The 24,626-nt window shown below is 46.3% G+C and overlaps 1 protein-coding gene across 1 annotated transcript in view; it reads right to left on the reverse strand.

Moving 5' to 3' along the window:
* si:ch211-1e14.1 (UPF0606 protein KIAA1549) overlaps positions 1-23,722 on the reverse strand; it is a 44,648-nt gene extending 20,926 nt beyond the window's left edge. The window contains exons 1-15 of the mRNA XM_056282445.1: positions 22,424-23,722; positions 21,517-22,354; positions 21,251-21,339; positions 19,704-19,863; positions 18,722-18,852; positions 17,200-17,392; positions 16,961-17,020; positions 16,716-16,861; positions 11,942-12,119; positions 10,026-10,210; positions 7,641-7,793; positions 6,746-7,021; positions 4,572-4,801; positions 1,642-1,778; positions 195-209 (exon numbers count right to left, since the gene is read on the reverse strand). Coding sequence (XP_056138420.1) covers positions 195-209; positions 1,642-1,778; positions 4,572-4,801; positions 6,746-7,021; positions 7,641-7,793; positions 10,026-10,210; positions 11,942-12,119; positions 16,716-16,861; positions 16,961-17,020; positions 17,200-17,392; positions 18,722-18,852; positions 19,704-19,863; positions 21,251-21,339; positions 21,517-22,354; positions 22,424-23,722 — 4,090 coding nt within the window. The remainder of the gene's footprint in view (positions 1-194; positions 210-1,641; positions 1,779-4,571; positions 4,802-6,745; positions 7,022-7,640; positions 7,794-10,025; positions 10,211-11,941; positions 12,120-16,715; positions 16,862-16,960; positions 17,021-17,199; positions 17,393-18,721; positions 18,853-19,703; positions 19,864-21,250; positions 21,340-21,516; positions 22,355-22,423) is intronic.
* Positions 23,723-24,626: the final 904 nt, after the last annotated feature.

Raw genomic sequence — 24,626 nt, forward strand, 5'->3', positions numbered from 1 at the left:
AGTGCCTTTGGTAAATAAGTTGATTTTTTTCTCTCCGGTGAGTGACGGCTCGGCAGGTGGTGATAGATGGTGTGAGACAAAGCATCACAAAGCTACCACAGAAGCACAGAAACAGCAAGCAGACACACGGCTGTTGGGCGGTCAAGCCTAGTATCTAGGGGGACACTGAGACCCGACAGAGGAGGAACTCTTACCAATTCTATTCTTTCCTGTGGACGACAACAGAAAGGAAAGAGAGTTATACTGAAGCGATGGAGAGAAAGACAAACAATAAGACAAGAGTGAATTCAAGCCATTATGTTGATCATAAAAGCGAGAGGAAGCACTTTCTGTGTACGGGAAAGAAATTGAGTCACCAGAAAGGAAACAAATGAAAGTTTAGCACATTAAGTTCTTTCTTACATCATCTGCACTGTGTACATTACTGGGGGGGGGGGACAGAGAGAGAAAGAGAGAGAGTGAGAGACAGAGAGAGACAGAGAGAGAGTGAGGTACAGAGAGAGAGAGTGAGACAGACAGAGAGAGAGAGAGAGGTACAGAGAGAGACAGAGAGAGTGAGGCACAGAGAGAACGAGAAAGAGTGAGGTACAGAGAGAGCGAGAGAGAGTGAGGTACAGAGAGTGAGCGTGAGGTGAGAGAGAGAGAGTGTGAGGTACAGAGACAAAGAGAGAGTAAGGTACAGAGAGAGAGTGAGAGAGAGACAGCAAGAGCAAGAGAGAGAGAGAGAGAGAGAGAGAGAGAGAATATAGAGGGGTTTAGTGACTCATGTGGGAGGACAAAATTGCACAGCTGATAAGTTTCTCTCCTGCTTTTGTTATGTTTATTAGTTTGAGGGGGGAATGGAAAAATCTGCCTCTGTAAAGCAGTGCAGAAATGAAAACAACCTATACAGCGTGAACAGAGACAGCTGCAGAATTACTGTGCGCACTCTTTTAAAATATTGTTAAAAAAAAAAGAACTGTCTCCGTAAAGTTTGGGTCGCGGACAATAACTCAGCAAGATTTACCAAGAGAACAGAGATTACATCTCACAGACTCCTGTATGGAAACTGTATCGTCCAACAGCCCCCAGCAGAAGTCATAAAATCACACATACTGAAAGGAAAGAACAGTGCGACAGGGTTTGTGCAGAGGCCAGTGCATTGTGTGGGTGAGTCAGGATGTAGTCTGCGAGCCTGGCTATGTCGGGCTCTGGCGCTGGCTTTAGTCTACATAAATACAGCACACGGGCTAAGAGTAGCACTACAAAATTGGATTTCGCTCAACAGGGGGTCTGATGTAATTACCGCAGCTGTTTCTATCCCGTCACCTTTCCAGTACCTGCCTTTCTTCCGCCACATTGAAAACTTCCACATTGTGCCCTCTTGCCCTCATCTGTCCTTCTCTGTGGTCTTACTTCAACTCTGACAGGGTTATGCTTTCTATTCTTCTCATTTCACTCCTGCAGTCAAGCCATCACTTTCTGCCCTTCTCTATCTCATTTGTCTTTCTTCTGCCCTCCATCTGGCTCCCTTTACCATCATTCCTATGCCTGAGTCTCTCTCTCTTAACCTCTGCCCGAAGGCTTCCTTCCCCCCACCCTCCCTGCCCGTGTCCGCTCTCTATTTGGGGGAGTGAAGTGAGTGTTGCTATGGCTACTTGCCATTTAAAACATTAATGGGGATCTTGCGGGCCTGCTTGCTGTCGTTGGGCGCGGTGTGGGCTCTCAGGTTCTCCTCGCCCAATTCCCGTTCGCTGGACCGGTCGCTCACAACTGAGTCACCATCTGAGGGGGAGATCCTGCCCGGAACAACAACATAAAAGCAGCATGAATAACAGACCCTCAGAAACACACACGTTGCACAGGAGGTTATTTATTATCTGGCATGCTGCGAAGAAATGGTCATTTGTAATTTGAGAGTTTTAACATATTTCAGCTGGCTGGTTAAATCCCTGTTGGTACACTAGACTGTCTGTCTCGTAGAGAGAGAAAGGAGAACAAGGCAATATAAATCTGTCAATGCAATAACTGTTGGTGTAACGGACTATAATATCGATGACAACCCAGGTCAAATGAGCAGCTCATGAGAGAAACAAACGCCGCTCTTATATTTACTCTTATTCACTGCCTACTGGCAAAACCAGCTAATGAAGAGAGAGATGATTATTAGTTGGAGTGGTTACACTGTTCTCCTCTGAGACACACTAGCTGAAAGGGTGGCTATGCCTCAGTAATGAGTAATTAACATAACTTAAAGATAGTAAATATTTGTCATCAATAAAATGAATTAAGTGACATAAAATTACTGTAACTGTGAAAAAGTTGTTACTTTTGTTTTTTTTGGGGGGGGGGTTCCCCTCTTTTCTCCCCAATTGTACTTGGCCAATTACCCTATTTTCCGAGCCGTCCTGGTCACTGCCCCACCCCCTCTGCCGATCTGGGGAGGGCTGCAGACTACCACATGCCTCCTCCGATACATGTGGAGTCACCAGCCGCTTCTTTTCACCTGACAGTGAGGAGTTTGGCCAGCGGGACATAGCGTGTGGGAGGATCACACTACTCCCCCCAGTTCCCCCTCCCCCCTGAACAGGCACCCCAACCGACTAGAGGAGGCGCCAGTGCAGCGACCAGGACACATACCCACATCCAGCTTCCCACCGGCAGACATGGTCAATTGTGTCTTTAGGGATGCCCGACCAAGCCGGAGGTAACGCGGGGATTCGAACCGGCAGTTCCCGTGTTGGTAGGCAACAGAATAGACCGCTATGCTACCCGGACATCCTACTTTTGTCATGCTTACAAAAAATACTTCAACATTACGTAAACACAAGTATAATTAACACGTACGATTCAAACTGATTGGAGCCTGCTGTACTTGATATGGATTTTACAGGACACAAGAAAGAAAAACTGGGATAAGTGAATAACAACAGCAACTAAAGATTTTTTATGCAGGCTGAGACATATGTGTGACCTGTGAAAGAATGCGAGACCATGGAAGCATTGGTCTTGGCATATGACTGTGTACAGCGTCAAACCAAGGAAAAGCCCTCACTGGCCAAAGCTTCAATTATTGATTTAAGGACCTGTCAAGATCTTTTGTCTGGCGGCTGACTGTCCAAGCATGGGTGGTTTGAAAAAAAAAATTAAAAAAAACACCACGAGGTACAAAAGAACCTTGCCAAATATTTCAATGAATGTGTTTAAAGAAATGAAACGGATATCAGCAAAAGCCAAAAATATGTTCTCATTCCTAACAACATTCGCAAGTTTTCACCAGAAAATACAAATTAACTGAAGGAGAGGATAAGAAAGGGAAACATATTGGAGCAACACTCCCTTATATAAAAAACTGGCAGACATGACACAGTTGCATGAAGACCATAATTGGCTGAAACATTACAATAACGAATCAAGTGCGACTGGATTTGGTATATATCCGTGAAGACGTTTCGCCTCTCATCCAAGAGGCTTCCTCAGTTCGTGCCTTTCTGACTAGACCAAGCTAGTCTGACTGGCTGGTGATGAGACTCAGAATTTATCCTCCAGGAGTCGTTGTCAGAGCTATTGATATGCGTGGCTCTTCATGATCCGATGTTTACCAACGCCTGTCGCTAATAGATATGAGTGGCTCTTCGATGTTTGGCCGCGTCTGTCGTTATCGGAGCTATTGATATGCGTGGCTCTCCTGTGCTCCGATGTCCAGCCGCGCCCGTCGCCATCGGAGCTATTGATTTGCATTTGTTTAGCAGCGACGGTCGTTGGGGGTGTTAGTTTCGACCTCATTATTCAGTGGTCATGAGAGTCGTTGGAGCCGTTAGTGACCGACTGTTGTTCTTGAAGGCTAGGCTTCTTGAGTCTCCTGGGTAGAGATGAAAGGACGGCATTGTAAGTGGGAGATAGGTGGTGTCGCAGACCTCCTCTTCTGTTGAGGGATGGTTTTTCCAGTTTCACATAGATGGCTTCCTTCACCCCTCTTTCAAACCATCTATCTTCTCTGTCCAAAATGTGTACGTTGCTGTCCTCGAAGGAGTGTGTCTACTCCTTTAGGTGTAGATAGACTGCTGAGTCTTGTCCTGAGGAGTTTGGCCTCCTGTGTTGGGCCAAACATCGGTACACAAAAGAGCCACTCATATCTAAGGCTCTGTTAGCGACGGGCGTTAGTAAACATAGGATCACAAAGGGCCACGCATATCAATAGCTCTGACAACGACTCCTAGAGGATACATTCTGAGTCTCATCACCAGCCAGTCAGACTAGCTTAGTCTAGTCAGAAAGGCACGAACTGAGGAAGCCTCTTGGATGAGAGGCGAAACGTCTTCATGGATATATACCAAGTCCAGTCGCACTTGATTCAACTCCTTTGGATAACCATGACCTGGATGAATGAGAACATTCACAGACATTACAATAACGGGAGCATTAATCTGTTGATATTTTCCGTCACATGTAATGTTGAATGATGTAACCGGGACATTAACTTGTTAACAATATGTCCTGATTCATCCCGTTATTCATTCAGGTTCACTATAAACTGTTGCCCGCATCTCAGCTCCTCTTCACGGGCTGCACTTGCCCCAACTGTAACTGACCTTCCTCGTCTTCGACCGCTGCGACACGCCTTGTTGGAGGAGGCCTTGGACTTAGGAGTTAGGACCTCCCCGTTCTCAGCGGGGCTGATCCCATCTTTAATGGGCACGGGGATGGGCGCAGAGCCAGGCCCCGGCGGGACAGGCTCCTGAATCACCATCATGTCATCCTTACTATGCTGGCCCAGGTGCAGCTTGGCAAAATCAAAGCCCTTCACGCTTGGAGCCTGCAGCTGAGCAGAGGAACACAAGCCAGTTAAGGATGGGGGAGGACACAGAAAGAAGAGAAGGGGAGTAAAAGGGTTACAAAACACCAAGAATCTTATTGGAGGTGGAAAGAGATATAATAGGAGAAACGGAGGGGACAGAATCAGGAGACGAGCACAGCAAATATTATTTACTCAGAGGTGTGAGTCTAGACTACGTTTAGGGACAAATGCTGAGCCTACACAGATTCAGACGGACAACCGGCTGAATTGGCTATGTTGTAATTTCCCCTTAAACTGAGAGGGGCAAGCGAGTGAAAGATGACAGAATGTAGTGAGTGACTAAGCTGGAAGTGTAAGTGACTGATGAATGGCTGGATGGCTGGATGTCTAGCCAGGGGACAAACACACACACACAGACAGACAGGCATTAATGAATGAAAAGCAGAGAAGAAAGTGGGACAGGGTGGGGGTGGTGGTTGGTGGGGGTGGAACATGTGAGAAAACACTGAGCTGTGTGCATATCCTTTGAGGTGGTGGGGGATGGGGATATGATGGGGCGGGGGGGGGGGGCAGCAGTGAGTGTATGAGAGTGTGAAGCTCAGGAGCTTTCCAACAACGTGAAGAAACGCACATGATGTTAGATATGAGCAGCAGCATGTTCGCTATGTGCTGCGTGTGCTTGCTTTTTGTTTGACTCTGGTCCTGTGGTACTGAGATGAGGTACCAAGAGGTGTCAGTAAATAAATAGGTGGCATATTCTTTCTTTTTTTTTTTGGGATTTCTCCCCAATTGTACCTGGCCAATAACCCCGCTCTCCGGGCCGCTGCTCCACCCCCTCTGCCGATCCAGGGAGAGCTGCAGACTACCATATGCCTCCTCTGATACATGAGGAGTCGCCAGCTGCTTCTTTTCACCCGACAGTGAGTTGTTTCACCAGGGGGATGTAGCACATGGGAGAATCACGCCATTCCCCCCAGCCCCCCCCCAAACAGGCGCACAAACCGACCAGAGGAGGCGCTAGTGCAGCGACACACACCTACATCCAGCTTCCCACCCGCAGACACGGCCAATTGTGTCGGTAGGGACACTCGACCAAGCTGGAGGGATTTTAACTGGCGATCCCCATGTTGATAGGCAACAGAATAGACAGCTACGCTATCTGGCTTATTCTTATTTAGACAACTTTGACAAATCTTGTGGTACTGATTACTAGAAAGTTTACATACGTACTTGAGCGCACATATACGTATTGTGCTTGTGTGTCTGTGCATGTGTTTGTGTGTATGCAAGAGTGTGTGTGCATGTGTGTGTGTGTGTGTGTGTGTGTGCGTGTGTGCATGCATGTGTGAGTGTGTGTTTGTACGCATGAGTACTACCCTGCCTAACTCTCTGGTGCAAGTTAATGGCAGTCTTTGAAGAGGAAACCACACCAAACTGCATCTGCTGGGAGGCTTAAGCAGGCTTGATCGTAATTAACACCACAGCTAAATAAAAGCACAAAACACTTATCTAGCACTCATCTACAACACACACTGCCAACTAATTACATCTACAACACACACTGCCGACTAATTACAACTTCAGTGTGGGGAACTAGTGGACGGAGGAATCGCTTACTAGTAAGCATGACAGAAAAGCAGGGAAGCACTCTCTAGCAAGTGATCCAGGCAAACTGGATGTCTGCAGAGCCTCTACTTTTCAGCTCAGTGATGATACCATCTAGAGCACCCATGGCCAATAACCACATCCAGCACTAATATTGCATTGATGGAGGCCATCTGACGTGCAAAACAAATCCACCCATGTCTATTCTAACACCGAGGATCGGACTCCTCCGCCATCTGTGACTGGAGACCAGACCACAGACGATGTTTCTGTGCATGGTTGCTATAACCTTGCAGAGTCGTAATCCAGACAGGTCCACAAACTCTAGCAAACACTTTCGTCTATTACTACTATATGTTGTACCTCCTTTGTGGCTCTCCTTCCTTCTGACAATGCTTTCTTTGTCCATTGTTCTTTCTTTGTCTCCTCTGATTTCTTCAACATTGTCCTCCTCTCTTGTCCTAGGTTCTCCTCTACTTTCATTCCAGTCCTTTTCATTTTCTCCTTTTCTTTGTCCTCTTCATCGTCTTCCTCTTCCTCTTCTTCTTCCTCTTCTTCTTCTTCTTCTTCTTCTTCTTCTTCTTCTTCTTCTTCTTCACTGCTAATATTTTTTTTGCCCATGGCAAGAACTATTTGTTGCTGAGTGGGAGCAGCGATGAAGAGGGGGAACAGAAGAAGAAGAAACTTTATCGTCACTGTACATATGAAATGTAATGAATGAAATTCATTCTCTGCATCAACCCATCGTCCATACACACACTAGAAACAGTGGGCAGCCGTGTACACTAGGAGCAGTGGGCAGCCGCAGAGCAGCGCATGGGAACAAACTCCAGTTCTTTGTCATCGCGTGGGTCAGGGGCGCAGGCAGGAGTATTAACCTTAACATGTATGTCTTTTGATGGTGGGAGGAGACCTATGCAGACACAAGGAGAACGTGCAAACTCCACACAGAAAGGACCTGGGACGGCCTGGGGTTCGAACCCAGGACCTTCTCGCTGTGAAGCAACAGTGCTAGCCACAGGGCCACCATGCTGCCATTAACAAAACATTGTAAAATGTTAACATTAATGTCCACTTACAGCACTTTCTGCTCATAAACCCTGTGAACTTTGAATCAGTTGTACTGCAACACAGTAATAATACTGTGCAGCACTTTATAGGAGTATATTTGTACAATTACTATCGAGTAAATAGTTCTAACTAAAAAACAGACAAAATCTCATGTAGGTCTTCTACAAACTACTGGTCACAACTCTACCTTCCTCCCTTTAACCACCTCCTCCTCTTCTTCTTCCTCATATTCCTCCTCCTCCTCCTCCTCCTCCTCCTCCTCACTAAACTCTATGACCTTCTTAGTCGGAGTGAACATCTGTCGGTGTGGGGTTCTTGATTCTCTGAATGAGGCAGCAGACTAGGCAGAGACGGACAAAGTGAAGGCATTAAACAAGAGATGATAGGTGTTAAATACAGAGGACGAGCCACGAGGGCAAGGCTTCACCACATCAGCTAAATGTGGTTCACAGCTCAGCTTGACCAACAGAGAGAATGGGGAGGACAAACCAGACACAGACAGATCAATGAAGAAGACGAGATAAGATATGAGACACTGGGATGATAATGACAGTGTAATGCCATACAAAAAGCAGCGAGGGGCGACAGATTGTCTGATTATTTTTAACTCACTCAACGACACTTAACAATTTGAGTGTCAGTGTGGGTCTGTGATTGTGAGGTGCTTTAACTGGAGCAGTGAAGGACATGTGGTACTGAGACAAAGAGCCTGTTGCTGCTGTACCATAGCGAAAGTGGAAATCTTTCTGTTTTGAAGCTGGTTGATGCAGCAAAGTAGAGGATCCACACTCCAGTACGCTAATGATCTCTATCGAACCTCAACACAAAGCCCTCATTGGGATACTGGTCCATTTTAAATTCAGTGTGCTGCTTTATTCCACCAAGGTTCTGGCACACGGTGGTAAAAGAAAAAAGAATACAGGAAAATCAGTATTACCACAAATGATTTTGTAAAGCATTTCAATCAATGTTGTAACAGTATCTGAGATGAATTAATGCTGCACTATGCTGCAGGTGGCTCAGCCACTGGTAAACTGAAACAGCAGCACAATATTTCAATACGGTTATATTACTCCCCCCCTTCCCCCTTTTTGCCTCCCTTTCCCCCCCTCTTTTCCCCCCCTAATTGTACTGGGCCAATTACCCCACTCTTCCAAGCTGTCCCAATCGCTGTCCCACCCCCTCTGCCGATCTGGGGAGAGCTGTAGACTACCACATGCCTCCTCTGATACATGTGGAGTTGCCAGCCACTTCTTTTCACCTGGAAATGAGGAGTTTTGCCAGGGGGACGTAGTGCGTGGGAGGAACATCCCATTCCCCCCAGTTCCCCCTCCACCCTGAACAGGCGTCCCGACCGACCAGAGGAGGCACTAGTGCAGTGACCAGGACACAGACCCACATCCGGCTTCCCACCTGCAGACACGGCCAATTATGTCTGTAGGGACGCCCGACCAAGCCGGAGGTAACACAGGGATTTGAACTGCCGATCCCCGCGTTGGCAGAAAACGGAATAGACCGCTACGCTACCCGGACACCCTAGATATTACTCTTTTAAACGAATAACTGGCACGCAATCTTTGCTTTGCTAAAAAAAGAAAAGACAAAGCTGTGCCTCTGAGTGTTTTCAGTAACACTTGGTGAGCTATAAACGGTGCTTAAATTGCTCATCACATATGTTATCTTCTTTAGCATTGAAAAGATACCAGATAAACACAGAGGACAATTAGATTTGAGATAACTAAGCTGGACATAGACTCAGGGGAGCCAAATAGCTGATAAGAACAAGGACTATTTCTCTAGTGTGAGTGTAGAACAAACCGTGAGAGATCTGTCAGAGCAGACTGACAATACAATACAGCAGAGTGAAGCAGACATGTGAGAAGGACTGCGACTGATAGAATTGAGAGGAGACATACTGATGTAATGTAGTGTTTCTTTTTTTGGGATTTTTTTGCCCCTTTTTCTCCCTAGTTGTTCATGGCCAATTACCACACTCCGAGTCATCCCAGTCGCTGCTCCACCCCCTCTGCTGATCCGGGGAGGGCTGCAGACTACCACATGCCTCCTCTGATACATGTGGAGTCACCAGTCGCTTCTTTTCACCTGACAGTGAGGAGTTTCGCCTGGGGGACGTAGCATGTGGGAGGATCACACTATTCCCCCCCAGTTCCCCCTCCCCCTTGAACAGGCGCCTCGACCGGCCAGAGAAGGTGCTAGTACAGCGACCAGGACACATACCCACATCTGGCTTCCCACCTGCAGACACAGCCAATTGTGTCTGTAGGGGCGCCCGACCAAGCCAGATGTAACACAGGGATTCGATCCGACGATCCCTGTGTTGGTAGGCAATGGAATAGATCGCTATACACCACCCGGATGCCAGAGATGATCAGTTTAAACGACTACAAAAATGCACACATAAAAACACATTATCAGCAGGTTAAAAGGGGCTACTAAAATGAAAGAAAAAGGAATTGTTAAATACAGATGCTGTTTTGTGGTATGAGACGAAGTAAGTCAGTATTTTGAAACATTGACACAGAGCCTGATCCCTATGCCTCCCCCTCTCTACCTTCTGCCTCTGCTGAATGGAGGTCATGGCGTCTGGCTGGAACTCCAGCTTGTCTGTCCGACAAAGCTTCCAGTAGAGGATGGAGATGATGACGATAACCACCAGGAGAGGGATCACCACACCAATGACAATCCACATGTTGGTGTTCTCATTGTCGGAGGGCGGTAATGCCACCTTCTCCACAGCTGGGGAGGAAGAGACAGAGAGCAGTGGTTTGCCTTCATCTCACACAGTCAAGGTGCACAGATATAGGATAAAACTGTGCTGCATGTGTTATGTGCATGATTTAGTTCATGAACAAATTATGCATGCTGCGTGTGGTTCAATATGTCATACCACATATGTATTGTATTGTTCGATATCTTGTGCAAGTGTAACCCCTCCTTCCATTCAATCCTATTCACTACCATCTTTTTCTTGTTTTAGTTTTTTCCAATTTTCTCCCTTTTTCTCCCCAACTGAATCTGGCCAATTGCCCCGCTCTTTTTGAGCTGTCCCGGTCGCTGCTCCACCTCCTCTCTGCCGATCTGGGGGGCGCCCCGACCGACCAGGACAAATACCCACATCCGACTTGCCACCCGCAGACACGGCCAATTGTGTCTGTAGGGATGCCCGACCAAGCCGGAGGTAACACGGAGATTCAAACCGCCGACCCCCGTGTTGGTAAGCAACGGAATAGACCGCTACGCTACCTGGGCGCCCCTATTCACTACCATCTTGAGGAGAATGTGCTACACAAGCCGTGTCTTTTTAATGATCCCCCCCCTTTTCTCTCCAATTGTACTTCGCCAATTACCCCACTCTTCCAAGTTGTCCCAGTCATTGCTCCACCCCCTCTGCCAATCCGGGGAGGGCTGTAGACTACCACATACCTCCTCCGATACACGTGGAGTCGCCAGCCGCTTCTTTTCACCTGAAAGTGAGTAGTTTCACCAGGGGGACGTAGCGCGTGGTAGGATCACGTTATTCTCCCCAGTTCCCCCCCCCCCCCCAAACAGGCACCCCAATCGACCACAGGAGGCGCTAGTGCAGCAACCATGACACATACCCACATCCGGCTTCGCACCCGCAAACACAGCCAATTGTGTCTGTAGGGACGCCCAACCAAGCCAGAGGTAACATGGGGATTCAAACTGGCGATCCCCATGTTGGTAGGCAATGGAGTAGACCGCTACGTGACCCGGACGCCCTGAATGGTTTGTTTTTACCGTACTGCTGTGATTCTCAACAGACCTTCATTAATCTTAATTAAAACTTATTACATGCCCAGCAAAAACACCAAAGGAGAACCTGAAGCGGGGACAGCGCTTCCCTGAGGAACTCTTGTTGGACTTTTATCCCTTGTTTTTATATTTAAAGAAAAAGACAGGCTTTTTTGGCACAGGATACATGAAGAGAGCTAATTAGCTCAAATGCAACTGTAAATAGTCAAAGACACACAGTCAGCAATTAGCAAGCATCCTATTTCTTGAATGGATTCTGCTTTTCTATGAGAAGCTGGTCACAGATGGGATGTAATACAAGGCCAAAAAAAGAAAAAAAAAGACTCAAAGTCTAAATCTATTAAATTTTGGTTAACGTTCAATCAATTACTGCATAAAATTCAATATTTTTCTAGACAGTATCCGCCTCCTTTCTCTCTTTTATCATCTCTTACACAATTCCTCCTCTGGGATGAAACTGATAGGTAGTTTTAGTTCAGTTAAGCTCAGTAGCTCAAGTGCAATTGTTCACAGTATGCGGTAGTTCAAGTGAGACATAGATACTAGTTGAGGTATGTCAAAATAAATTTAAAAAATACATTAACATAAATAAATATGAATATAATAATCTGCCTGAAGGATGGTGTCCCTTCTCACTACACTACTTTATAACCCCAAAGTCTAGGTAATCGACAGTCTCGTGAGGGTACTCACGCTGTGCTAGGATGCCCTGCACACGATATCCCAACACGATGGCAGCCCTCTGGACATCCAGGCTGTTGAGCAGGTTGGCCGTTCGGACCGCAGGCAGCCTCTGGCCACTGGGACCCTCCATGAAGTACACTATCTCCAGGGGGTGGTCTGCGCCCACCAGCCGGCTTGTGCGCACAACCTGGGAATTGGAAACAGGTGATTGTAGATGTCAAAAAGTATATATATTATTGTGTTGTAGCTGACTGAGCGCAGGTATGGATCCTTGGGTATAAATAGTTCAGATAATGTGATCAGACTAATGAGACACTTCTTTTTTTTTTTGGACCCCCCCCCCCTCCTTTTCTCCCCAATTGTATCTGGCCAATTATCCGGATCTTCTGAGCCGTTCCGGTCGCTACTCGACCCCCTCTGCTGATCCGGGGAGGGCTGCAGACTGTCACATGCCTCCTCCAACACACGCGGAGTCGCCAGCTACTTCTTTTCACCTGACAGCGAGGAGTTTCACCAGGGGGACGTAGCGTGTGGGAGGATCACACTATCCCCCCCTGTTCCCCCTCCCCCCAAACAGGCACCCTGACCGACCAAAGGAGGCGCTAGAGCAGCGACCAGGACACGTACCCACATCCGGCTTCCCACCCGCAGACATGGCCAATTGTATCTGTAGGGACGCCTGACCAAGCCGGAGATAACATGGGGATTCGAACTGGCGATCCCCATGTTGGTGGGCAATGGAATAGACTGCCACGCCACCTGGATGCCCCCGATAAGACATTTCTAAATGTGCTCACATAAGCACATTTTGAAATAAAAACAGACACGACACACGAATGAGCGCATGCATGCATGCACATGCACACATATATAATACAGCTAACCACAACTCATATTCTACACAAGACACTAAAAGACATTTATTCTCTGATTTATTACTACAAGAGCTTTTATTTTGTTTGAATATTACCCTACACAGTCTGAGAGGTCTCTGACTCCAAACAAGCCCCCTCTCTGTATACCCTGGGGCACACTGCAGTCTGCATCGCTGCAGAGTGAAGCCCAGGTCACGCCTGGACTGACACAGAATAATGGCTGGGCTGGGGGTGTGGGGTGTGGGGTGGGGACTCCCTTAGCTAAGGTCTAGTCCAATCGCTGCAGAGTTACTGATGGTGAAACATGGCAGTGTTACTGCATGACCCCGCTGCAATTCCACTTGCATAAAGTATTCACTCTGGCGAAAGCGTCACACTGATTCTGTCACTACAAACTAAGGCGTCTGGGTGAGGCTGGTGTGTGTCCGCGTGTTTGTGTGTGTGTGTACGTGGAAGTTGGTTGTCAGAGAGAGAGAGAGAGAGAGAGAGAGAGAGAGATAGGCGAGGGAAGAGAGAGGCAGAAGATTCTTCACTAAATCAGACACCCTCAGCATGAGCTATCTTCCTGTCATTATATCTGACAGACACGCTTGGAGTGTCTCAGAAATGCAAAAAGACAAACCAAAAGCCCAAACTAGTTTACCAAAAGTGCCTCATTTCAAGGCCTGAAAGGAAAATGAGCATATAATTAGGTTTCTTTGCGTAACATGCATTCATTATCATGATTTAGAAAAAGAAAAACATTTTGAAAGGGGGAAAGGATGCCAGGGCCTTAAATTAGAGATCAAATCATAGCGCAGAGACTAACAAAAGGTTTACTGCGTATTTAGCCCTGTCTTTTCTCAAAGTGCTCTCTGGGTATTCTGGAGGTCATGAGGTGAAACGCACAATTCAGTCTGACAGCCCCCCCCTTTCTCCCCAGTTGTATTTGGCCAATTACCCCACTTTCCGATCCGTCCCGGTCGCTGCTCCACCCCCTCTGCTGATCTGGGGGGGGGCTGCAGACTACCACATGCCTCCTTCAATACATGTGGAGTTGCCAGACGCTTCTTTTCACCTGACAGTGAGGAGTTTCGCCAGGGGGACGTAGTGCGTGGCAGGCTCACGCTATTCCCCCCCCCCCATTCCCCCTCCCCCCCGAACAGGTGCCCTGACCGACCATAGGAGGCGCTAGTACAGCGACCAGGACAGATACCCACATCCGGCTTCCCACCCGCAGACATGGCCAACTGTGTCTGTAAGGACACCCGACCAAGCCGGCGGTAACGCGGGGATTCAAACCACCGATCCCCATGTTGGTAGGCAATGGAATAGACTGTCCCGCCACCCGGACGCCCAGTCTGACACAGTTTAATCAGTGTTGAAACAGTGAAGGGGGATCAAGGTAACCAACTTTCAGTCAGGGAGGTAGGTTAAAATGCCCCGATTAGATTGGCAGGTTCTAATAAGAACAAGGTTAAAAAAACAAACTCCAACACATTTTGCCATCTTCGGTGGGTTAATCTGAATGAAATAGTGGAGAAAAGTTATCAAGGCAGAGGAAGAAAAGGAAATCAATGGGTACAAGAGGAGTTATCAACTAACTGTATTGACAGAGATGCAGGAGTACAATAACAACTGTCCTACAGTCCATGTGGCAGCATCGTAATAGCAAGAAAAGCAAAACCAGTTCAGGGCGCTACATGTACGAATGAGTAACAAGAAAAATAGGCTAAATCTGTATATACATGTACACATATTGAGAGAAAAAACATTTCTTGAGGGGAGAGAGAATGAGGTATGATAATCATCATTATCACAAGGATAGATAGTGTTCAAGAAAATAAGTCAAAGGATGATGGGTTTAAAAATCCAAAAACTCATACTGAATGAGTTTTTTGATCCCACTTCCTTTTCATATGGACACCGGGACGTGATCTACACCAATAACTTTTGAAAAAGTTACTGATTTGTTTTTCTTTGAAGCATGTTGCCATTAGATAACGTTCACTGTTTATTCTTACAGCATACTTGTGCCCCGAGAGTCTGTGTTGGAGCCTACGCAGTTGAGCTGCTATTTCGGCGAGGATGGTTTCTATCACTCTGACAGCTAGACTTTCCAAAGGCCACGGCACAATCTCAGACATGACATCATACAAGAAACACATCTCTCTCAATGCAAATCTCTCTTTTCCTCCCTTTTTTACGAACTCCCTTGTTCCCACTACCCATCTCTCCTAGTCTTTCTCCTTCCCTACGTCTGACTCATTCTCTCCCTTTCTCTCTTCTCTCAGTCTCTCTCTCTCTGGGTCTCACACTCTCCTCCTGTCTCACTCTGTCTCAATAGCTGAAGTATACTTTTGGGGTTTATTATCATCCCTAACTGGAGGAGACAGATGCATAGAGTAACAATTAATAATTTATCTGCTCTTAGCGACTCTATTGCTCAGGCCATCAAGCAACAGGACCACAGAGAAGAAGAAGGGAAAAGGGACTTATGAGGTTGTGGTCTTTAAGTGGCTCATCCTGAGCTGAATGGGATGCAGTTGCCATGGTGACCTGGCCCTAGCTTGTCCCCTCCCAGAGCTGAGCTGTGCAGGTGCGGAGGGAACCCACAAAAGGCAGATGCTGATTAGTAAAACAGTGAGGCTCTCAGTGGCCACAAACCCTGCCAGTGTGAACATAATGAGCCTTCTGTACCCAGGACAGGGGGCGCTCACACCCAAGCGAAATGATGGAGATGGTGCAAGGACAAAGCTTGCCAGATTTAACAAGTAATCAGTTCACAAATATCAAAACAGGGAGTTATGAATATGAATTTGTCCAGCTGTTAAACAAGTATCTCATGCTATAACCACCAGCTTGTCAGTGTTACAATACTACAAGATTTACATGTAAACAACATTTTAATCCTTTTTATCAGTGGCATATTCTAACAACAATAACTAAAACCAATGGTTTCGACCATTTTATTTATTTATTTTTTTGTTTAGTACTCAGGAGGGTGTATAGTCAGAGTTGATTGAGACCCCCGGGGTCAACCAGGATTTTTCAGCTGGGGAGGGGACGTCCCAGAGAGGAGCGAATATAAGTAATGATGAAGTAGAGCCAAACCCTGCAGGGAACTCTAAATCTGACCCCTGTAAGAACTCATCTCAAGAGAGAGGTCCCTCGTGTAGGAAACGTAGAATTTTAAACGTAGGAACTCAGGAGGGTTACAGCAAATGTTAGAGAAATGATGAGTATTTCATTTTGAATGAATCTCTGGGATTTGGTGTGTTCAAATAAGTGCAGTTACCATGAACTGCCATAGGTGTGAGGAAGCTGAACAAAAACAACGATCTTCAGGAGTGTATGTTGACCTTGTAACTTTTTGGGTTTTTTTTTTAATTCCCCCCCCCCTTTTCTCCCCAATTGTACTTGGCTAACTACCCCACTCTTCCGAGCCGTCCCAGTTGCTGCTCCACCCCTTTTGCCGATCTGGGGAGGGCTGTAGACTACCACATGCCTGCTCCGATACATGTGGAGTCACCAGCCACTTCTTTTCACCTGACAGTGAGGAGTTTCTCCAGCGGGACATAGTGCGTGGGAGGATCGCGCTATTCCCCCCAGTTCTCCCTCCCCCCCGAACAGGCACCCCGACCAACCAGAGGGGGGGCTAGTGCAGCGCCCAGGACACATACCCACACCCAACTTCCCACCCGCAGACATGGCCAATTGTGTATGTAGTGACGCCCGACCAAGTTGGCGGTAACACTGGGATTCGAACTGGCGATCCTTGAACTTGTAACTTGCCTGAAAAACAGACTTCTACTTCTTTTGTACAGCCATATGATGGGTATAACCGGAACATGACCTATTCCTCAAAGATTATCAGGGAACAATGCATGCATATGTCATAGTGTTGAGTAACTTTATAGATACAGTACCTGAACGCTGTTGTTGCCCACATTGGTGGCTCTTTTGACACGTCTGACCATCCCCATTGCTTCCCCCAGCAAAAGGGCCAGCCGGCGCTCCATCTTGGCCTGGAGGGTCCGCTCACCTACCCTCTCATCCAGCACACCTAGCAGCACTGTAACCACAGATAGAAGGAATAAGACATAAAATATAAGATTGACGTGAAAGGAACTTGTTTAAGAAGCCTGTCCTTTCAGTGCTGGAACCATCATACCTGTTCTAACCCAAGAGGGGCGAAGCAGCTGGGATGTGTTCAACTCTGGGTAATGGAAAGCTACAGAAAGAGAAGAAAGATGATATGTCATTACAGTTAATTTTCACACCGATTCCCAGCTGATGAAAACAAAACACATAAGTTAATGGGAGACCAAGAAAAGGAGACTCAATCTAGGTTACTGATCTGAACGACTGGAAACAGCTATGAATACAACAAGACATGTCTGTGGTACTCACGCTCAGCAATCTGCAGCACAGGGAAGCCCATGTAGTAACTGAACTCCACAACAGTGAGCTTCATCAGAAGGTTGCTGACCTCTGACCCCAGCAGGTAGCTCTTGGAGCCACGCACGGCAAAGATGATGTCCACTGGCTCCCTTGCAAGACGTTGCGACTGGCTTTTAACAACAGCCATGGTAATGTTCACCGTCTGAAAGACATTTAAACAGAGAAGTGTATTAGTTAAATCATTGGAAGGCGGATATCTGGGAAAGCAGGGCTGATGCTTACACATAGTCATAGAAATTTACAATCTAGAAAGCAATGGCTTCAATGGCTGAAAAGTAGGACACAATAGTGGACAGTTCAGGTCAGAGAGTGACTCCCCTAATTGTTCATAGTTCTAATTGTTGTCTGTCTTGGGAGAGAGATCCCTCCTCTGTTGCTCTCCCTGAGGTTTCTTCCTATTTATTCCCCCTGTTAAAGGCTTTTTTTTATGGAGTTGTTCCTTATCCGATGAGAGAGTCTAAGGACAGGATGTTGTGTTGCTGTTAAGCCCACTGAGGCAAATTTGTAATTTGTGATATTGGGCTATGTAAATAAAATTGATTTGATTTGATTTGATAAAACTTAATTTTCCATGCTATACCAGATTCCTGACTTAACTATTTAATTCAATCCAAATGAGAGAGCCTATGATTTTACTACGGGTGTCAGTGTAATAGGATTATCCAAAACGCAGGGCCAACAGATAAATATAGTTTATAACAGTGAAATACACCAACCACAGAGCCAAATAAGCACTTTCTCAACAAGCGGTAAGCTTTCTTAATACTCAACGACTAGCGAGTGAATTTGAGTCAATAAAACCAACCCGGTAATTTAAGTCCTGAATGAGTGACCACTGGTTTAAGTAAACTGTTTTTTTTTCTTTTCAGACTCCCCAGGCCACGTTTGATTTTGAATCACTGCAACCCCTGCAAACAACCATTAATTTTTGCTACAGCTCTTTTCCTGAAATCCACGAGCCTCAACAACTGTAAACAGAACAGTTTGTGCTTGCCGAGCTTTTCACCATTGCAGTCTATGGTGCAGCAGCCACAGTGATTTGCTGGTGCAGTGCCTGCAGGCGGTATGACTTCATTTCGATCGGCGCACAGGGCATATAGGGATATCACAAGCTTGCTTACACATACAGTGTAGTGACTCAATATTGTGCTATTTTTGTCATCTTAGATGAGATTTTCAGCAAGTTGGGAATTTTATGAAATTAAGTTTTTCCCATTTCTGCATAGATATGCTGCATTTTCCAAAAATGTTTGTACATTTACACACCGGTGCTTTCAAGTAATAACAAATGTCTTAGCTAAGCGCCCCTGACAGAAAATGACGAGTCAGAGGACTGAAAAGACAACTGCCGCCAAGTCTAGACTTTGGGGCGACAAGCAAGGATGAAGTGAGACCTAATGAAAATAATTCAGCTGAAGAGCTTATTCGGCAAAATGTCTGCTAAAGGTTGGCCCGTTTTTCTACCACTTACAAGCACTGTGAAGCTAGTTGACTCCTGTGAGCGTCGGCGCACTTCTGCAAAAGCCATAGTAAGGCCTCTTTCGATGCGCTCGCTGAAGTTGCAGACCCTCACATCTATGTGGTTAGGAACAAACTGCAGCACTGCATGGCAGGAAGACAAGAACAGGTTTAGGGCTGCCGCTGTAACTGTACAATGACACTTAGTAACCTGCATAAGACTGGCAAAGGTATCCCTTGTGGAAGTCACCCCAATTTGCATCTTTCGCTTAGCATTACAAGACTCTCCAAATAGCTTCTCTAGGGGGTAGGGGGCAACAGTTATTTTTTTTGGGAGGGGGGGTTTCCTCTCCCTTTTCCTCTCCAATTATATCCTGCCAATTACCCCACTCTTCCAAGCTGTCCCGGTCACTGCTCCACCCACCTCTGCCGAGCCGGGGAGGGCTGCAGACTACCACATGCCTCCTCTGATACATGTGGAGTCACCAGCCGCTTCTTTTCACCTGACAGTGAGGAGTTTCGCCAGAGTGACGTAGCGCGTGGGAGGATCACACTATTCCCCCCCGTCCCCACCCCCCCAAACAGACGCCCCGACTGACCAGAGGAGGCGCTAGTGCAGCAACTAGGATACATACCCACATTTGGCTTCTCACCCACAGACACGGTCAACTGTGTCTTTAGGGAGGCCCGTCCAAGCCGGAGGTAACACGGGGATTCGATCGGGTTAAATGCAGAGCATAATGTCCCTACGGGGATCGATAGAGTATAGCAAATTGACCCGGCGAGCCCCGTGTTGGTAGGCAACGGAATAGACCGCTACGCCACCCGGATGCCCGAGCAACAGTTCTTTTAATTAAGAACAATACCGCATCATTTACTATGTCAAAACAACAGGACATTATCCAAACTATTTTGCATCAGTTATATCCTGTTCTTTTCCTAATAATTCATACATTTTCAACGAATGAAAATTGCTTTCTATGTCGGTCACTTACCTGAGTGAACATGGTACTTATGGTCTGGTACGGTCCAGTTGTGAGACACAGACAGGAAGCGGCGACCAGACCTTCGCAAGGCATTTATGACAGATATGGCCGTGTACACCACTGGACCAGATACCACCCGGAACACAAACTTAGGAGGGGGATCCACAACCTTCACAAACATAACAAAGGCAAACATACAGCATAAAAAATTCCCCATATCACAGATAGGAATTCTTTATTTTCCTTTTGAATGAGTTTGGGTTATATAAGCAGCTGATGTCAGTGTGTTTGAAAGGTCACAGTATTTCTTGCGGGTCATGGAGTCTTGATGTAACTACTGCTGTCGTTTGTTTATCACAGAACCAGAGATTAAGAAATTCGGGAAGTGGCCTGGCTTTCCTAGTTCACCCCCCATCATACTTCTATACTTACATAGGCACACACATACACGCCCATGCAAACACACGCACATGCACACACAACCACACACGTGTATGTATGTATGTACACATACATACTTATACAGCATATACTAACTTTGTATTCAACAACTTTGAGGAGTAAATGCAAACGCACAATCCAAGACCAGGGGCAATTAATTATACGACAGCTGATCTGCTTCAGCTCTAAGTTGGATAAAATATGACACATCTACTCACCACTTTCTGTTTCAAATACAGTCACACCATTATGTTAACTGTGAGCTGAGGCGTAGATCACTGGGTTATCACTATTTAGCCTGCATCTAATAGTGTTTTGGGATCTTTCTAAAATGACCTTAATACCAGTAGCGGCTGGCCAGTACAGGGTACTGGGGCGCTGCCCCCTTCAAATATCAAGAGATGAAAATCTACTTAAACATGTTAAATATAATTTAGTTGTTTAATGCAAATAATTATGAAATATAAGTGTTTTCAGTCTGTGAGAGCCTGTCAGCAGCCATTAAATATTGGTTCCAAATGGTATTTGGTTGATTTCTGTCTGAATACATATACTTCCTGGGTGAGGGGTGCCGGCTAAAAGATACCTTATGTAAGCCCTCAAACTTTTGGCGAGCAGGTGACTTGAGGCTGCTGTCTGATTGGTTTCTTCAGATTTTCCATGCCCAGACACTCCCACTTTTATTGGCAGCGAATTGATATTGTTTTAATGTTTTTTGATCTAATGTGATTGGACAATTCTCGTGGCTGTCAATCATGTTCACACAATGCCTCGTCTTGATTGTCAATCATCCACCGCCTACGAACCCTGATAAAATCTATAGGCTACATTGTCCTCAATAACTCTGTAACTGTGTGGACACCAAAGAGCTGCCAGGTGCACTGCGCCAAGGTAAACTGCCCCCCCCCCCATTTTTAGCACCAGCCACCACTGCTTAATACCAAGACCATGACCAGTATCATTCTAGCACAGGCTACCAATGCATTTCTTCTTCTCTCATGTCTTTATCTACTGAGTTCAGGATAACGAACCAACATATTCCATTAGCAGGTCACATATAACCACAAGCTGTTCTCTGGTGAGGGATGTAAAATATATAAGGCTCCAATTGTTACCTGCAGTTCCACTGATCTATTGAATTCACTCTTCAAAATGTCTCCAACTTGGGACCTGGCATAGCCAATAGTGGCTCCTGATGGAAAACCTGCAAGGGAGAACATAATTTCATGTTATCTCATTCAAATATGTTCCTTGTTGAACATTTAAAATAAAAACTACAGCTTACTTTTTTTTCATTTCATAACCTTATTGAGCTTCTAAGGAGTATTAGAACCCAGTATTCAACATCACATAAACTTGTAAATTTGATAATTTTACTCACCAACTCTGACTAAATATTGTGGTTTATCGATGTTGCAGAGGTACCGTCTTAATGTTGGTACTGTGGGCAGACTCGTGCTACTGGTAGTGGAGGTGGTGGAAGGACTACTGGAGGCTTCAGTAGGAGCAGTAATACTAGTTTTTGTTGAGCTAGAAGTAGCAGTGGCAGTTGTAGTACTGGATACAGCAGAGGTAGTGATAGCTACAGTGGTAACTGTATTCAGGGTCATTGTTGGGTTTTCTGTCGCAATTTCAGTCACCCCCTGGTCGCCTACCATAATTGGGGATACCAAAGTGGTGTTTGTTGTAGGTTCAGTTGAAAATGAAGTGCTGCTGGGAGTTAATTCAGTTCTGACAACTGTGACATTGGAGCTTAAGTCAGTTGTGACAACAGTGGTATTGGGCACTGGTTCGGTAGGGACAGAAGAGGAAGCTACAGTAGCAGTCATGACAGGAGTAACATGACTGGTGCTGCGGAGAACAGAATCTGTAATGAACCAATCGACATCTGTCACAGAGGGGGATAAGAAGACATCATCAGGTTGCAGCGGCGTAGTGCTTGATAGGATAGACATTGTTAAAGGAGTGCTGACCAGTCCAACAACTGAGGTGGGTGTGACGCCAGACCATTCTGTAGCAGACACCTTACCACCCCAGACAGATGAGGAGAGGTCCATGGAGGGGGTCGGTGCTATAGAGAGCTCCACCAAGTGCTCAGAGACATTGACCAGCTGAGAAGTTACCTCTGTGGTTTGTACTGGAGTTGTTCCATTGAGTGGCTCAAGGCCGGATAGATCACTTGAAGACTCCTCTTCGGTCCATGTGGCATTATTTGTGGGCTGGAGCTCATCTCTTCCAAACGTAGCAGTAAGCATGTGGCTCTGATCCACAGTGAAGGTGGTAGTGGCCATAATATTTGTAGCACTGACAGACATGAGAGAACGATGCAGAGTGGTGGTAACATTCCCTTTTTGCTCAGCTCCAGTGTCAGAAATGTTGTTCTCCTTGGTCAGCTGAGTGGTGTAGTACTCCAAACTGTTCATGTCAGGTAAGAGAAGGTCTGTTGGATCAATGGTGAAGGCATCTGACCAATCAATATCTGAAGTCTCTGCTATGTTACTATCATCTGTGAGAGCAGGCTCTAATGTAAGGTGAATTGAGGAGGAAATAGAAGATAGATAGATGGATGTAATTGGAGAACTGCGGGGAGAGGGTAAGACATTTTGATAGTTTAAAGAGGACGGGTACACCCCAACCCTGGATGGGAAAGAGGTGTTATAGCTCTCTGTGTTGGAGTCCTCAAAGTCGTACATATCAGAGGGCAGATTGGTGACCGGTGAGTAGTCATCTCCCTCTGAACCCATGAAGGACATAGTCTCCATGTAGTCTCCAGATCCCCAGTCCACATCCATGGTGTTGGTAGGAAAGAAGTCCTCCGGCAGGGATTCAGTGGGTACAGATGAAGCCAGCGTAGGGTGTGGGCTGATGAAAGGCACGTAGCTGGGGGCCAGTATCTCAGGTGGGAAGTTAAGAAGCATGTGGTCCCTAAAGGCGGGGCCATCCTGCTGCACTGGGTTTCTGCTGGGGCTCAGCTGGTTCACATCCAGAACTTTACTGGAGGACTTCAAATGCAGTTCGGGGTCGAGTGAGACATAGCCTGGCTCAACCACTGGCAGTTTGTGGGACTCAAGAGTCAGCGTCTGCTCTGATGTGCCCTCTTTTTGGTTGCTGGAAGCTAATGGGGGTTCATCTGATGCTTTTGGATCAAAATTAAGAGCCACAAGCTGTGGCACTGTTGGCCTTGTAAAACTGGAGAGGCTTAAATGTGTTGTGGATTTTGTGGATGTATTTGACTGAGGCTGCTGAGTTGATATTCTCAGTGGGCTTTGAGGAGAAGGCGGATGGGCTGAATCTCTCCAAGCCAGTTTTAGATCTCTTGAGACTCTAGCTGGCCCCTCAAACTTTGGGCTAGACTCCAAAACAGGCTCTGATGGGATTAAAGAGGGAGTTGATAGAGGTTCTGGTCCCTCAGCAAGTAGGTCAACCGAGATGAAGGAGTTCGAGTTTTGGGAGGGTGAATTGCTCAACTGAAAAAGTGCCGTATCAACAGTCCTTGAGTTGTGGTTGAGTGTAGAACTGGATGGCAGGGCAGCAGGTGAGGAGACAGATTGTGTTGTTACGGTGGCATATGGGTCCCCAGAGTCCATGGCATGTAAGGCTGGTAAGGCTGACGGTAATGATGCTGTCCATCTTGGACCTTCTAAAAGAAACTCATTCGCTGTGGCGGAATCCAATAACGGTTCATTTACTAAAAGGATAAGAGAAACAAAAAGTTTACTACTGACCACAAAATAAGAATAATTTCATGACTGAGTTCAAGGTTGTAATTAAAATTACATTGCTTCTATCTTTGATTAAGAAGTAGTTTTACCAAATAACAATGCAATCATACCCATTATATTTGTTTAACAATCTTTGCCATTGATTTAATTTCTGAACTAAGATCCACCCATCCATTATCCAAACCGCTTATCCTGCTCTCAGGGTCGTGGGATGCTGGAGCCTATCCCAGCAGTCACTGGGTGGCAGGCGGTGAGACACCCTGGACAGGCCGCCAGGCCATCACAGGGCTGACACACACACACACACACAAACACACACACACACACATTTACACCTAGGGACAATTTAGTATGGCCGATTCACCTGACCTACGTCTTTGGAGTGTGGGAGGAAACTGGAGCACCCGGAGGAAACCCACGCAGACACGGGGAGAACATGCAAACTCCACACAGAGGACGACCCGGGATGACCCCCAAGGCTGGACTACCCCGGGGCTCGAACCCAGGACCTTCTTGCTGTGAGGCGACCATGCTAACCATTGCACCACCGTGCTGCCCTGAACTGAGATATTTTCTTTTATTAGAAAGCACTAACATTCCTCTGTCAGCAAAGAAAAAAGAAAATTAATAAAATGGCTTTGATATATGTTTTAATGGTGGATTTCAAAACAGTGGAAATTCTCTGATTCAGTGCCCTCGCTTAGCTTTTTATTCATCTGGCCTCTGGTATCTATTGTCTATTTAAATACTTTTCGTTTAGTTCCAGGCA

Source organism: Lampris incognitus, chromosome 6, assembly GCF_029633865.1.
Source record: "Lampris incognitus isolate fLamInc1 chromosome 6, fLamInc1.hap2, whole genome shotgun sequence".
Taxonomy (NCBI): Eukaryota; Metazoa; Chordata; class Actinopteri; order Lampriformes; family Lampridae; genus Lampris; species Lampris incognitus.